Source organism: Leucoraja erinacea, chromosome 8 (genome assembly GCF_028641065.1).
Source record: "Leucoraja erinacea ecotype New England chromosome 8, Leri_hhj_1, whole genome shotgun sequence".
NCBI lineage: Eukaryota > Metazoa > Chordata > Chondrichthyes > Rajiformes > Rajidae > Leucoraja > Leucoraja erinaceus.
Window position 1 is genome coordinate 32662850 of NC_073384.1, and position 12767 is coordinate 32675616.

Consider the following 12767-nt stretch of genomic DNA (forward strand, 5'->3'; position numbering starts at 1 on the left):
CTGGAGTAACTCAGCGGGTCAGGTAGCATCTCTGCATAATATGGATAGGTGACGTTTCAGATTGAGACCCTTCTTCAGTCTCGGCCCAAAATGTCACCTATCGATGTGTAGGAAAGAAATGCAGATGCTGGTTTATACCGAAGATAGACACCATGCTGGAGTGACTCGGCAGGTCGGGCAGCATCTCTGTTCTTCAGAGATGCTGCCTGACCCGCTGAGACTGAGTTACTCCAGCACTTGGGTGTCCTTTGGTGCATTAATCAGCACCTGCAGTTCCTTGTTTTACAGGACAAATATAGAACGGTACAGAACAGGAACAGGTTCTTCAGCCCACACTGCCTGTGCCGCACACAATATATCAATTAGACAGTTGTACAGATTTGCATTTTAAACTCTTAATGAGAGTCAGTTCATACTTTGGAGTTAAGTTATATGACCATGTACATGACAGAAACAGGGTTGAGGCAGGCACTGACCCTATACTTAGAATTAGAAGCACAGGAATTGGTTATTTGCCTCATCATGTCTATTACTGTGGAGATAGACACAAAATGCTGGAGGAACTCAACGGGACAGGCAGCATCAATTACTGTGTTCATGTTCCACATAAGTTTCCATCTATATTGATATAGCTTTTATCTATTCGGGTCAGGACACTCTTCTATCAAATATCCCAATGCAAAATATCCCTTTTAGTTTAGTTTAGAGATGCAGTGCGGGAACAAGCCCTTCGGCCCACCAAGTCCGCGGCGACCAGCGATCCCCGCATGTTAACACTATCCTACATACACTAGGGACAATTTCTACATTTACCAAGCCAACTTACCTACAAACCTGTATGTCTTTGCAGTGTGGGAGGAAACCGAAGATCTCGGAGGAAACCCACGCAGGTCACGGGGAGAACGTACAAACACTGTAGTCAGGATTGAGCCCGGGTCTCTGGCGCTGCAAGCGCTGTAAGGCAGCAACTCTACCGCGGCGCTACTGTGCTGCACAATCTTGGGCCAAGACTTGGAAGTTGCAAGTTTGCTCCGGGAAGTGGCGACTCTTTGCATGCTGACCCAGAAGAGGATCTATTGTACTGGTGTATGGTACGATTTGATTGGATAGCACGTAGAACAAGTGTTTCACTATATCTCTGCACATGACAATAAATTAACCGAAGTAAACCAAACCGAAGGTACGTTGGAAGATCAAGACTACATCCTAGCTAATGGCAGGACCGTTCAGTAGTGCGATAGCAGTGAGAAACAAGCTGTGGTATTTGCTTTCAAAACCTCTAACGAGGCCTGAAAAAAACCCTATTCCAACAGACCTAGTTAGCTTCCAAACTGCAAATGGAGAGATCTCTGGCTGCTTCAACGTGGTCTGCTGTTCCACAGGAAAATAGACAGGTGAGCTGCGTTCAGCCACTGCCAAACCCTCTTCTCTCGTGGACCAGTACTGGTCATCGTGTCTGTAATCCAGGTCATCCAGTTCTTCATTCAGCTCGTATTCCTCCTCACTCTCCTCGTTTCTGCAAAGTGAAGGGGGAGAATAATTAGTTTTCAATTAGAGTCATACAGCACAGAAACAGGCCCTGCAACCCAACGTGTCCAGGCCCAGATAGAGTGGATGTGGAGGGGATATTTGCAGTAGTGGGAGAGTCGAGGACCAGAGGGCACATCCTCAGAATAAAAGGACATAACTTTACAATGGAGATGAGGAGGAATTTCTTTAGAAGGCAGGAGGATTGGGCTGGAGGGAAAAATTGATCAGCCATGATTGAATGGTGGAGTAGACTCAATAGACTGAATGGCCTAATTCTCCTCCTATGCATTATGTTCAATGTCAACCAAGATGCCCCATCTAAACTAGTCCCATTTGCCTAGTTTGGCCCATATCCCTCTGAACCTTTCCTATCCATGTACCTTTTTATTTAAATAGTAATTTAGTCTTCTTCCAGCTGAGGCTTGTTAATGCTGTTGAACGGCGGTTTCCCACTTACGGTTGAGATGAGGCAAACCTAACACTTTACTGGAGGTTAAACACAAAATGCTGGAGTAACTCAGTGGGTCACACAGCTTCTCTGAAGAACATAGATAGGTGACGGTTTTGGATCAGGACCCTTCAGATCTTGCTGTGTCCTAACCCGAAACATCACCTATCCTTATTTTCCAGAGATGTTGCCTGACCCGCTGAGTTACTCCAGCACTTTGTGTCTATCCTTGGTATAAACCAGAAACTGCAGTTCCTTTTTATTACATTATACTCGAGGATTCTTCCATAATTCGAGCCAGATTACAGGACCGTTGGTGCAGTGGGTAGAATCGCTGCCTCACAGCACCAGGGACCCAGGTTCCACCCTGACGTTTGGTGCTGTCTGTGTGGAGTTTGTACAGTGCATTCAGAAAGTATTCAGACCCCTTCACTTTTTCCACAACTTGTTACGTTAAACCTTATTTTAAAATGGATTAATTTATTTTCTTTGTATCATTAATCTACACACAATACCCCAGAATGAAGAAGTGAAAACAAGTGTTTAGAAATGTTTGCAAAGTAATTAAAAAGAAATAACTGAAATATCACATTTCAGACCCTTTGCTATGACATTAGCAAATTGAGATTAGGTTAATCCTGTTTCCATTATCCTTGAGATGTTTCTACAACTTGATTGGAGTCCACCAGTGGTAAATTAAATTGATTGGACATGATTTGGAAAGGCACACACCTGTCTATATAAGGTCCCACAGTTGACAGTGCATGTCAGAGTAAAAACCAAGCCATGAAGACATAGGAATTATCCGCAGAACTCCGAGACAGGATTGTGTCGAGACACAGATCTGGGGAAGGGTATAAAACAATTTCTGCAGCATTGCAGGTCCCGAAGAGCACAGTGGCCTCTGTCATTCTTAAATGGGAGAACTTTGGTACCACCAGGACTCTTCATAGAGCTGGCGGCCCGGCCAAACAGAGCAATCGGGGGAGAAGGGCCTTGGTCAGGGAGGTGACCAAGAACCCGATGGTCACTCTGACAGAGCTCCAGAGTTCCTCTGTGGAGATGGGAGAACCTTCCAGCAGCACAACTATATCTGCAGCACTCCACCAATCAGGCCTTTATGGTAGAGTGGCCAGACAGAAGCCACTCCTCAGTAAAAGGCACATGACAGTCCGCTTGGAGTTTGTCAAAAGGCACCTAAAGGACTCTCAGACCATGAGAAGCAAGATTTTCTGGTCTGATGAAACCAAGATTGAACTCTTTGTCCTGAGTGAAAAGCATCACGTCTGGAGGAAACCAGGCACCGCTCATCACCTGGCCAATACCATACATACGGTGAAGCATGGTGGTGACAGCATCATGCTTTGGGGATGTTTTTCAGTGGCAGGAACTGGGAGACTAGTCAGGATAGAGGGAAAGATGAACAGAGCAAAGTACAGAATGATCCTTGATTAAAACCTGCTCCAGAGCGTTCTGGACCTCATACTGGAGGGGAGGTTCACCTTCCAACAGGATAACACCCCTAAGCACACAGCCAAGACCAACGCAGGAGTGAATGTCCTTTAAGTCTGTGAATGTTTGGCCCAGCCAGAGCCCAGGCTTAAACTTGATCGAACATCTCTGGAGGGACCTGAAAATAGCTGTGTATCGACACTCCCCACACAACCTGACAGCTTGAGAGGATCTGCAGAGAAGAATGGGAGAAATTACCCAAATTCAGGTGTGCCAAGCTTGTAGCGTCATACCCAAGAAGACTTGAGGCTGTAATCGTTGCCAAAGGTGCCTCAACAAAGTTCTAAGTAAAGGGTCGGAATACTTATGTAAATGTGATATTTCAGTTATTTCTTTTTAATTACTATGCAAAAATTTCTAAACACCTGTTTTTGCTTTTTTATTATGGGGTATTGTGTGTAGATTGATTATAAAAAAAATGAAATCCATTTTAGAATAAGGCTGTTACGTAACAAAATGTGGAAAAAGTGAAGGGGTCTGAATACTTTCTGAACACTGTACATTCTTTCTGTGACAGTGTGGGTTTCCACCGGTTTCCTCCCACATCCCTGTAAACCAGCTAGTTGATTAACTGGCCGCTGCTTTAGGCGCATCAGTTCCACAGACAAAGTCCAATATGCATAATTGGGTAGAGGTGAATAGGATAGTACCCGATCTTATGGAAGGATTGTTCAGAAGCCTGATAAGAGGGGAACCATTGTTCTCTCAGTCTGGTGGTGGTAAATGTGCCCCTTGTGTGTAGGGAGTGCACGGGAAAGTGGGATAACCCAGTCATACAGCACGGAAACAGACTCTTCAGCCCAATTCATCCATGTTGACCAAGATGCCCCTTCTACATTAGTCCCACCAGCCCATATTTGGTCAATATCCCATTACACTTTACCTCTCCATGTCCCTGCCAAAGTGTATTTTAAAAGTTGTTACAGCACCTGCCTCAAGTACCTCATTCCATATGCCCATCGCCATCTGAATGAAGAGGTTGTCCCTCAGGTTCCTAATAAATCTTTCCTCTCTCACCTTAAACCTATGTTCTTTATTCCTCTACCCTGGGTAAAAGACTCTGTGCAATCAAGGAACGTGTGAACTAGTGTTTCATTGTCAGCGTAGACCCAGTAGGCAAAAGGGCCTGTTTCCATTCTGGATTTTAAAACTAAACCACAAGAACTGTGTTTAAACAAGCCAGAATCTAAGCCATAGCTTCAAAACACAGCACAAGAGTATTAGAAAAAACTAAAATGAATAAAATTAAGTATTGATTCAACATAAAGCAAAAGTGAAAGAAAACAACTGGCGAGCTTACTCAGCAGCCGCCTCCTTTTCTTTAACTTGCAGCTCTTGGAGAAGCCGTTTAACTTCTTTCTGGTTTTCAGCGGACATGTTGATGGTTTGCAGAGGTACACGGGGTTCAAACTTGGCTTTGGACACGCCTCCCCTTTGGCCATCCTGGTTTGACTTGCTGAAAGAAAATGCCAAAAGGTCACAAGAATTGCTGAAATGCAGCATGCACAACTTCTCTGTTCCCCATTCAATATCTATGCTGGAGAAGATAATATTTTTTAAAAATAGGTAAGTATCCAAATCTGAAGTAGTGTTCAGTGTTGAGTTTAATGGGTTACATAGAACAGTCTAGCAAGGCCCTTCAGCCCACAATGCAGGTGCTTGAGAAACCTACAAGTAACTATTTGCATTGAATGACAGAATGACAACGATTCTATGAGCTTAAGTTGCAGATACTGTATCAGTTTATTTATGTAACCGTGCCAAGCAGCGATGGGCGGGGCGGAGGAGGTGGTGTGGAAAAGAAAATGGTCATCACCTTTAGCACAAAAACATGCAAAATGAATCCACATTTTATAGCAAGCTTAATTTTCTTTTCTCATTAGATTTATACAGCACAGAAACATGTTGGTCCACCTGCCTGTGTTTGGCCCATATCCCTCTGAACATTTCCTATCTATGTACCTGTCCAAACATCTTTTAAATTTTGCTATTGTCTGTTCAGTCAATGGACGATAAAGCATGACCAAATCAAGACGTCATCTTGATGCATCCGACAAACCAGTAGAAATTCTTCCTCCGTCTCTCTCAAATAAAGTAATATTTATTTCCCTCTCGTGTCATTCATACAAGGGAACCATTTTTTCCCAAAAGGTTTTCAGCACTGGAGACACGGGTTTGATTCTAACCTCAGGCGCTGTATGTGTCGAGTTTGCACATTCACTCCGTTTCCTCCCAAAGGTGTGTGGGTTTGTAGGTTAATTGGCATTTGTAAATTGCCCCTGCTGTGAAGGGAGTGGATGAGAAAGTAGGATAACATAGAACTAGTGTGAATGGGTGGTCAACATGGACTCGGTGGGCCAAGTGGCCTGTTTGCATGATCTATCTTTCAATCAATCAATAATGTCGTGATTGGTACTGACATGGATAGAAAATTAGTTGGCAGACAGGAAACAAAGAGTAGGGATTAACGGGACCTTTTCAGAATGGCAGGCAGTGACTAGTGGGGTACCGCAAGGCTCGGTGATGGGACTGCTATTTACAATATACATCAATGATTTAGATGAAGGGATTCAAAGTAACATTAGCAAATTTGCAGATGACACAAAGCTGGGTGACAGTGTGAACTGTGAGGAGGATACTATGAGGATGCAGGGTGACTTGGACAGGTTTGGTGAGTGGGCAAATGCAGTTTAATGTGGATAAATGTGAGGTTATCCACTTTGGTGGCAAAAACGGGAAGGCAGATTATTATCTGAATCGTGTCAAGTTGGGAAAATGTGAAGTACAAAGACATCTGGGGGTCCTTGTTCATCAGTCACTGAACGTAAGCATGCAGGTACAGCAGGCAGTGAAAAAAGTTAATGGCATGTTGGCCTTCATAACAAGAGGAGATGAGTACAAGAGCAAAGGGGTCCTTTTGCAGTTGTATAGGGCCCTAGTGAGACCACACCTGGAGTATTGTGTGCCGTTTTGGTCTCCAAATTTGAGGAAGGACATTCTTACTATTGAGGGAGTGCAGCATAGGTTTACAAGGTTAATTCCCGCGATGGCAGGACTGTCACATGTTCATAGAATGGAGCAGCTGGGCTTATATACTCTGGAATTTAGAAATCTTATTGAAACACATAAGATTATTAAGGGATTGGACATGCTAGAGGCAAGAAACGTTGGGGGAGTCCAGAACCAGGGGCCACAGTTTAAGAATAAGGGGAGGCCATTTAGAACGGAGATGAGGAAAAACCTTTTCACCCAGAGAGTTGTGAATTTGTGGAATTCTCTGCCTCGGAAGGCAGTGGAGGCCAATTCTTTGGATGCTTTCATGAGAGAGTTAGATAGAGCTCTTAAAGATATCATAGTCAGGGGATATGGGGAGAAGGCAGGAACGGGGTACTGAATGTGGATGATCAGCCATGTCACAGTGAATGACGGTGCTGGCTCAAAGGGCCAAATGGCCTACTCCTGCTCCTATTGTCTATTATCATATTTCTAAAAATTAGAGATCCGTTTCTTTTATTTTACGGGGGTTTTCTCTCTAAGAATAATCTGTCAGATGAATTTCTCAGAGGCCTTTTGAAATACATTTCTTTGACAGCTGCTAGAAACTGCCCAATTATTCCTTGGGTTAAATTATTTGCGATTTCCCCTTCCTTTGTCCATCTACAGTAATGCTTTCACGTTTGGCTACAAATAGGATTAAATGGATTCATAGATCAGGGAGTCACAATTCAATCTTGGTAACCAAATCTTCATATAATAAAAGCCTAGCTTTGCCGAGAGTTGTGGATGTGGCCCAGTCCATCACACAGACCAGACTTCCCACCACAGACTCCATCTATATTTCATGCTGCCTCGGTAAAGCAGCCAACATAATCAAGGACCTTTTATCACCCCGGTCATTCCCTTTCCTCCCATCGGGCAAAGGACCCAAAAGCTTCCTGCCCTCTGTGATCAGACAACTGAACGGCCCTCACATCAGCTTGGGTACAGTCCCAATCTTTTAAACGACCTCATCGTGGACATGGGACTTTTTCTCTGCAACTGTGACTCTACAATGCCAAGAAACTATATGTTTTTCACCGTAATTCGGTGCAGGTGACAATAATAAAACAATATCAACCTAGTAGAAACAAAAAACTGGGGATGCTGATTTATAACAAAGATAGACACAAAGTGCTGGAGTAACTCAGCGGGTCAAGCAGATCTCTGGAGGAAAAGGATGGGTGACATTTCAGATCGGGATTCTTCTTCAGATCTTCAGAGTCTGAAGAAAGGTCCCAACCCGAAACATCATCCAATATCAACATAGCTTGTATATAAAGTTGAGTTTGTCTGTTCTCTACAACAGGAAGGAACTCTGATTATATTTAATACTACAGGGCTACTAAAGCTGAACAGTGCAAAGCTCGTCCCAAAACTGCTGATGAAAGTGTTCGGATGTTCAAGAGAAATAGATAAATATTAAGAAAGGAAACATTTCATGGTTTATAAATCTGCCGATTGTTTCTTCCATCTGACCAAGGAAGTGTGTAAAGATGCAACAGTGAACCAGTTTATCTCGGACCCACCACAAACAGATGGCATCAGGACAATTGAAACTAAATCAAAGGTAAGTTACACAGCACAGTACAGCCCAGGACCTGTCGTTCAGCCCACAATGTCTGTGACAAACATGCTGCCAAGATAGATACAAAATGCTGGAGTAACTCAGCGAGTCAGGCAGCATCTCTGGCGAAAAGGAATAGGTGATGTTGTGTCGGATTCCTTATTCAGACTGTCTGTCTGAAGAAAGACTCCGACCCAAAATGTCACCTATTCCTTTTCTCTAGGGTTGTTGCTTGATCCACTGAGTTACTCCAGCATTTTGCATCTATCTTCGGTATATACACAAGCATCTTCAGTTCCTTTTTACACATGATGACAAGTAAAACTGGTTCCTTTGCTTGCACATGATCCATATCACCTCCATTCCCTGCATATGTATGTGCCTATCTAAAAGCCTCTTAAACACCGTTGTTGTATCTATCTCCACCACCACCTGACATCACGTCCCAGGCACTCACCACCCTCTGTGTAAAAACAAACTTGTTCCTCACTTTAAACGTATGCCCGCTAGTATTTGACATTTGACATTCTGGGAAAATGGTTCTAACAGTTTACCCTATCTATGCCCCTCATAATTTGATATACTTCTCCCACCTGCCTCCCGACGCTCCCGAGGGAATACCCCAAGTACAGGTTCAGCACTTACCTCTGTGATTTACTCAGACTACCGAATAAGTTGAATTCTCCATGTTCCTTCGACTCTTCATCAGGGAGTTTTTGACTGGAAACACTGGCTCTGCTTCCAATTCTGGCTCTCCCTCTACCTCCACCTCCAGCTCCAGCTCTACCTCCACCTCCAGCTCTGCCCCTGCCTCTCGCTCCACCTCTACCCCGCCCTCGAGCTCTGGTCGGCCGAACAGTCTTCTGGCTGAAACTAAAATCGTCCCCGTCATCCCAGGTTTTGCCCGAGCCTTTCCTGCTTCCTCCTCCTGACCCACTGCTGGGCTTGTTGGACCTTCCTCCTCCTCCTCTGCTTGGCTTCCTTCCATAATTCATTTTCTGTTATCTCTGTTCGAAAGATAAATCATTTATTGGGCTTATTATTGTAACATTACCGAGGTACAATGAAAAACTTTACTTTACAAGCTATCCAATCAGAGCAGATACTATACACAAATATAATTGTCAAACTCAAGTACAATAGGTGGAGCAATGGGGAAGATACAGAGTGCAGAATATAGATCTCAGCATTGTAGCGCACCAGTTCCAGGATGTCCAATGTCCGCAAGAGGAGAATCGGACAGTGTTCTAGCTTATAAAAGGACCGTTCAGAAGCTGTACAGAGGGGAAGAAGCTGTTCCTGAGTCTAGTGATACGTGTTTTCAAACTTCTGTACTTTCTGCCGGTCGAGAGTGGGGAGAAGGAGGAACGACCTGGGTTGGACGCATCTTTGAATCTGTTGGCCATTTTCTCGAGGTAGTGGGAAGTGTAGATGGAGTCCATGGTGAGAAGTCACATGGATGCCAAAGACAACATAGCTAGCAATATGGAACATTGATATGCCATTATTGGAAATGTATTTCATTGTGCCTGTACCTCACCATAGAGTCGAAAGCTGTACAGCACAGAAACTGGCCTTTTAACCCAACCTATCCATTGCGACCAAGTTGGCATAGTGGGCTAGTCCCATTTTTGCCCACTATCCCTCTAGACAACTTCCATCCAAAAATCTGTCCAAATGACTTTTGAAAGTCATAATTGTATCCACATCTATAGCTTCCACAACATCAATCATCCTGCCCTCAGCAATACTTTTAGTGACGTCTTCAAAATTCTCCATCAGATTTGTGAGATAATTTCCCACACACAAACCTATGCTAACCATCGTTAATATGTCTGATCCTGTCCCTAAGACTCCCCTCTGTCAACTTTCCCACCACTGACATTAAGCTCACCTACCTGTATTTCCCTGGTTTGCCCCAGGTGCCCTTTATAAATAGTGGTACAAGTTTAGCCACCCTCCACTCTTCCAGACGATTTCCCGTGGCGTAAGTCAATGCAAATATCTCCCCATTGTTTCCCTAGCTCCCCACAATGTCTGAGGATGCACCCTGGGGATTTATCCAACTTAATACATTTTAAAACCACCAATACCTCCTCTTTGGTAATTTTTACATGATTCCAAGATAACACAACTCACATGCCTCAGTTCCTTAGCTTCCATGATCTTCTACGCCGTAATAGCAGATTAAAAATATTCATTTAATATCTCCCCATCTCTTGCGCCTTGACACAAAGACAGCCATGATGTTGGTGAAAGGACCCATTCTTTCCCTGGCCTCCCGCTTACTCTTAATATCCCAGTAGAATCTCTTGTTATTTTCCTTTACCTTGCTTACCATACCCATTTCCTGATACTGACAGCCAAAATCTGGTGCATGTCTCCTTTTTCCTGATCAGAGCCTCAACCTCTCATCAACAGGGCTCCCTTAATATCCCCTCTTTGCCTTTCACCCCAACAGGCCCACCTTGTACTCTTGCTACCTCACGTTTGAAAGCCTCCCACTTGCCATCCACCCCCTTTCCTGCAAATGGAGTCATACTTGTGCACATGACAAAAAATTCAACTTGACTTGACATTACCAGTTCTGGCCAGTATCCAGACAATGTTGTCCCTCAAAAATGACAGGGCTTCAATTAAGACAACCACACTGTTGTGTTTCTGACATTAAAAGCGAGGCCACATTTCAAAATGCACCTTATCTCCTGTCTACACTATGTTATTGAACGTATAAATTTAAAAAAAAATCACTCACAATGGTTTCGATTTCATGACAGATTATACATGGGTTGAATCATTTTTCTCTGTGGTAGTTCAAAGTGCAAAGTTTTATTCTGTAGAGGGAAATCAAAGATAAAGGGATCAGTAACAACCAAGAACATCATTAGTAACATCAACCAATATCAGCCTGGCATTTTGGCAAATGTGTACAGATGTTCCTTCATGTAGAAGACTGGTGCATCACAGGTACTGGCCTTACCACCATTGAAGGGATCGATAGGAAATGCAGCCTCAAAAAGACAGCGAATATCAAAGAACCACACCACACTCTCATCTTGATACTACCATTGATTGATTGATTGAAAGATACATCATGGAAACAGGCCCTACAGCCCAAATCCATGACAACAATCGGTCACCCTGCACACAAGTTCTATGTTATCCCACTTTCGCATTCACTCGCTACACACTAGGGGTAATTTATAGAGGGCCAATCAACCTACAAACTTTGGGATGTCGCAGGAAATGGGAGCCCCTGGAGGAAACCCATGTGATCAAAAGGAGATCATGCAAACTCCACAGACATCACCCAAGGTCAGGATGGAACCTGGGCCTCTGCCACTGTGACGCAGCAGCTCTACCAACTGTGCCACCCATCGGGAAGAAGGTACAGGAGGCTGAGAGCTGTGACCATCAGGTTAATTCCCTCCTTCCAGTCACTGGAACTGATATTGCCATCACCCCATCTCTGTAGACATAAGGAACTGCAGATGCTGGTTTGGAAAAAAAGACACAAAGTGTTGAATCACTTAGAAGGTCAGGCAGCATCGCTGGAAAACAGTACCTCGGTACACGTGACAATCAACTAAGGTGACGTTTTGCGTCATCAAACTGATTGTGTTAGGAAGGAGAAAGCTGTAAGAAGCCAAAGTCTGGCAAATGTTAGGTGGATACAGGGTGCAAATTCAGGACAGAACACGATAGGAGAGCAGCAGGATTTCAGAACATCCTCCTCTGCTGACAGGACTTCTGAGACCCCCCTTTCACTGCTCTCCCCGTGATTCCTGCTGCTCTTCAACTATATTCTGACCTGGACTCACAACAATATACATCTATCTTGCTAGACTTTGATATTCACAAAGTGTTGGAGGAACTTAGCGGGTCAGGCTGGAGAAAATGAATAGATGAGGTTTCGGTTTAGAACCCTTGCAGTCTGAAGCAGGGTTCTGACCCAAAGTATCACCTATTCTTTTTCTCCAGAGATGCTGCTTGACCCATTGAGTTACTCTAGCATTTTATGTGTCTTTGGTATAAACCAACATCTGCAGTTGCTATACTTTGCTAGACTTGCTAGATTTTGTCTTTCACCTTTCTCCACCTCCCAATAGAATCAGACTGAAGAAGGGTATCGACCCAAAACATAATCTATCCATGTTCACAAGTTCTAGGAGTGGAAATAGGCCATTTGGCCCATCGAGTCTACTCCACCACTCAATCATGGCTGATCTCTGCCTCCTAATCCCATTTCTTGCCTTCTTCCCCCACAACCCTTGACGCCCGTTCTCCAGAGATGCTGCCTGACCCACTGAGTTACTCCAGCACTTTGTGTCTTTCTTTGTAAACCAGCATTGCAGTTCCTTGTACCCACAAAATAGTAGTTGTTGCTGCCTGACCCGCTGAGTTACTCCAGCACTTTGTGCCCCCATCTCTGTCCATTGGAGCTTGCTGTGCACAAACTGTCTGCCGCTGCACGCCCTTTCACGCAGGAAGTCCTGCTCTTCAGCTTCAAGTCTTAAACACCAACGAGGCCCCGTGGAGCTCCTGTGGCGACAGAGCCGATCACCAACAACACAGACACATACACACAACCGCCATCGATCTGCCTTCCCGGAGCCGGCACAGACAGGCACGCCGCGTCCCGGAACTGGTTCCTCCTCCCGCAGTTCCGGGTCG

At 44.3% G+C, this 12767-nt stretch overlaps 1 protein-coding gene across 3 annotated transcripts in view; it reads right to left on the reverse strand.

The window, feature by feature from the left end:
* dhx57 (DEAH (Asp-Glu-Ala-Asp/His) box polypeptide 57) overlaps positions 1–12744 on the reverse strand; it is a 51130-nt gene extending 38386 nt beyond the window's left edge. Inside the window, exons 1-5 of one of the 3 annotated variants that reach the window (XM_055639356.1) lie at positions 12677–12744; positions 10849–10927; positions 8739–9100; positions 4791–4946; positions 1316–1516 (exon numbers count right to left, since the gene is read on the reverse strand). In XM_055639356.1, coding sequence (XP_055495331.1) covers positions 1316–1516; positions 4791–4946; positions 8739–9088 — 707 coding nt within the window. In that variant the 5' untranslated portion in view covers positions 9089–9100; positions 10849–10927; positions 12677–12744. Of the gene's footprint in view, positions 1–1315; positions 1517–4790; positions 4947–8738; positions 9101–10848 lie in introns of all 3 variants that reach the window. The other 2 variants (XM_055639355.1, XM_055639353.1) reach the window with 2 other exon arrangements.
* Positions 12745–12767: the final 23 nt, after the last annotated feature.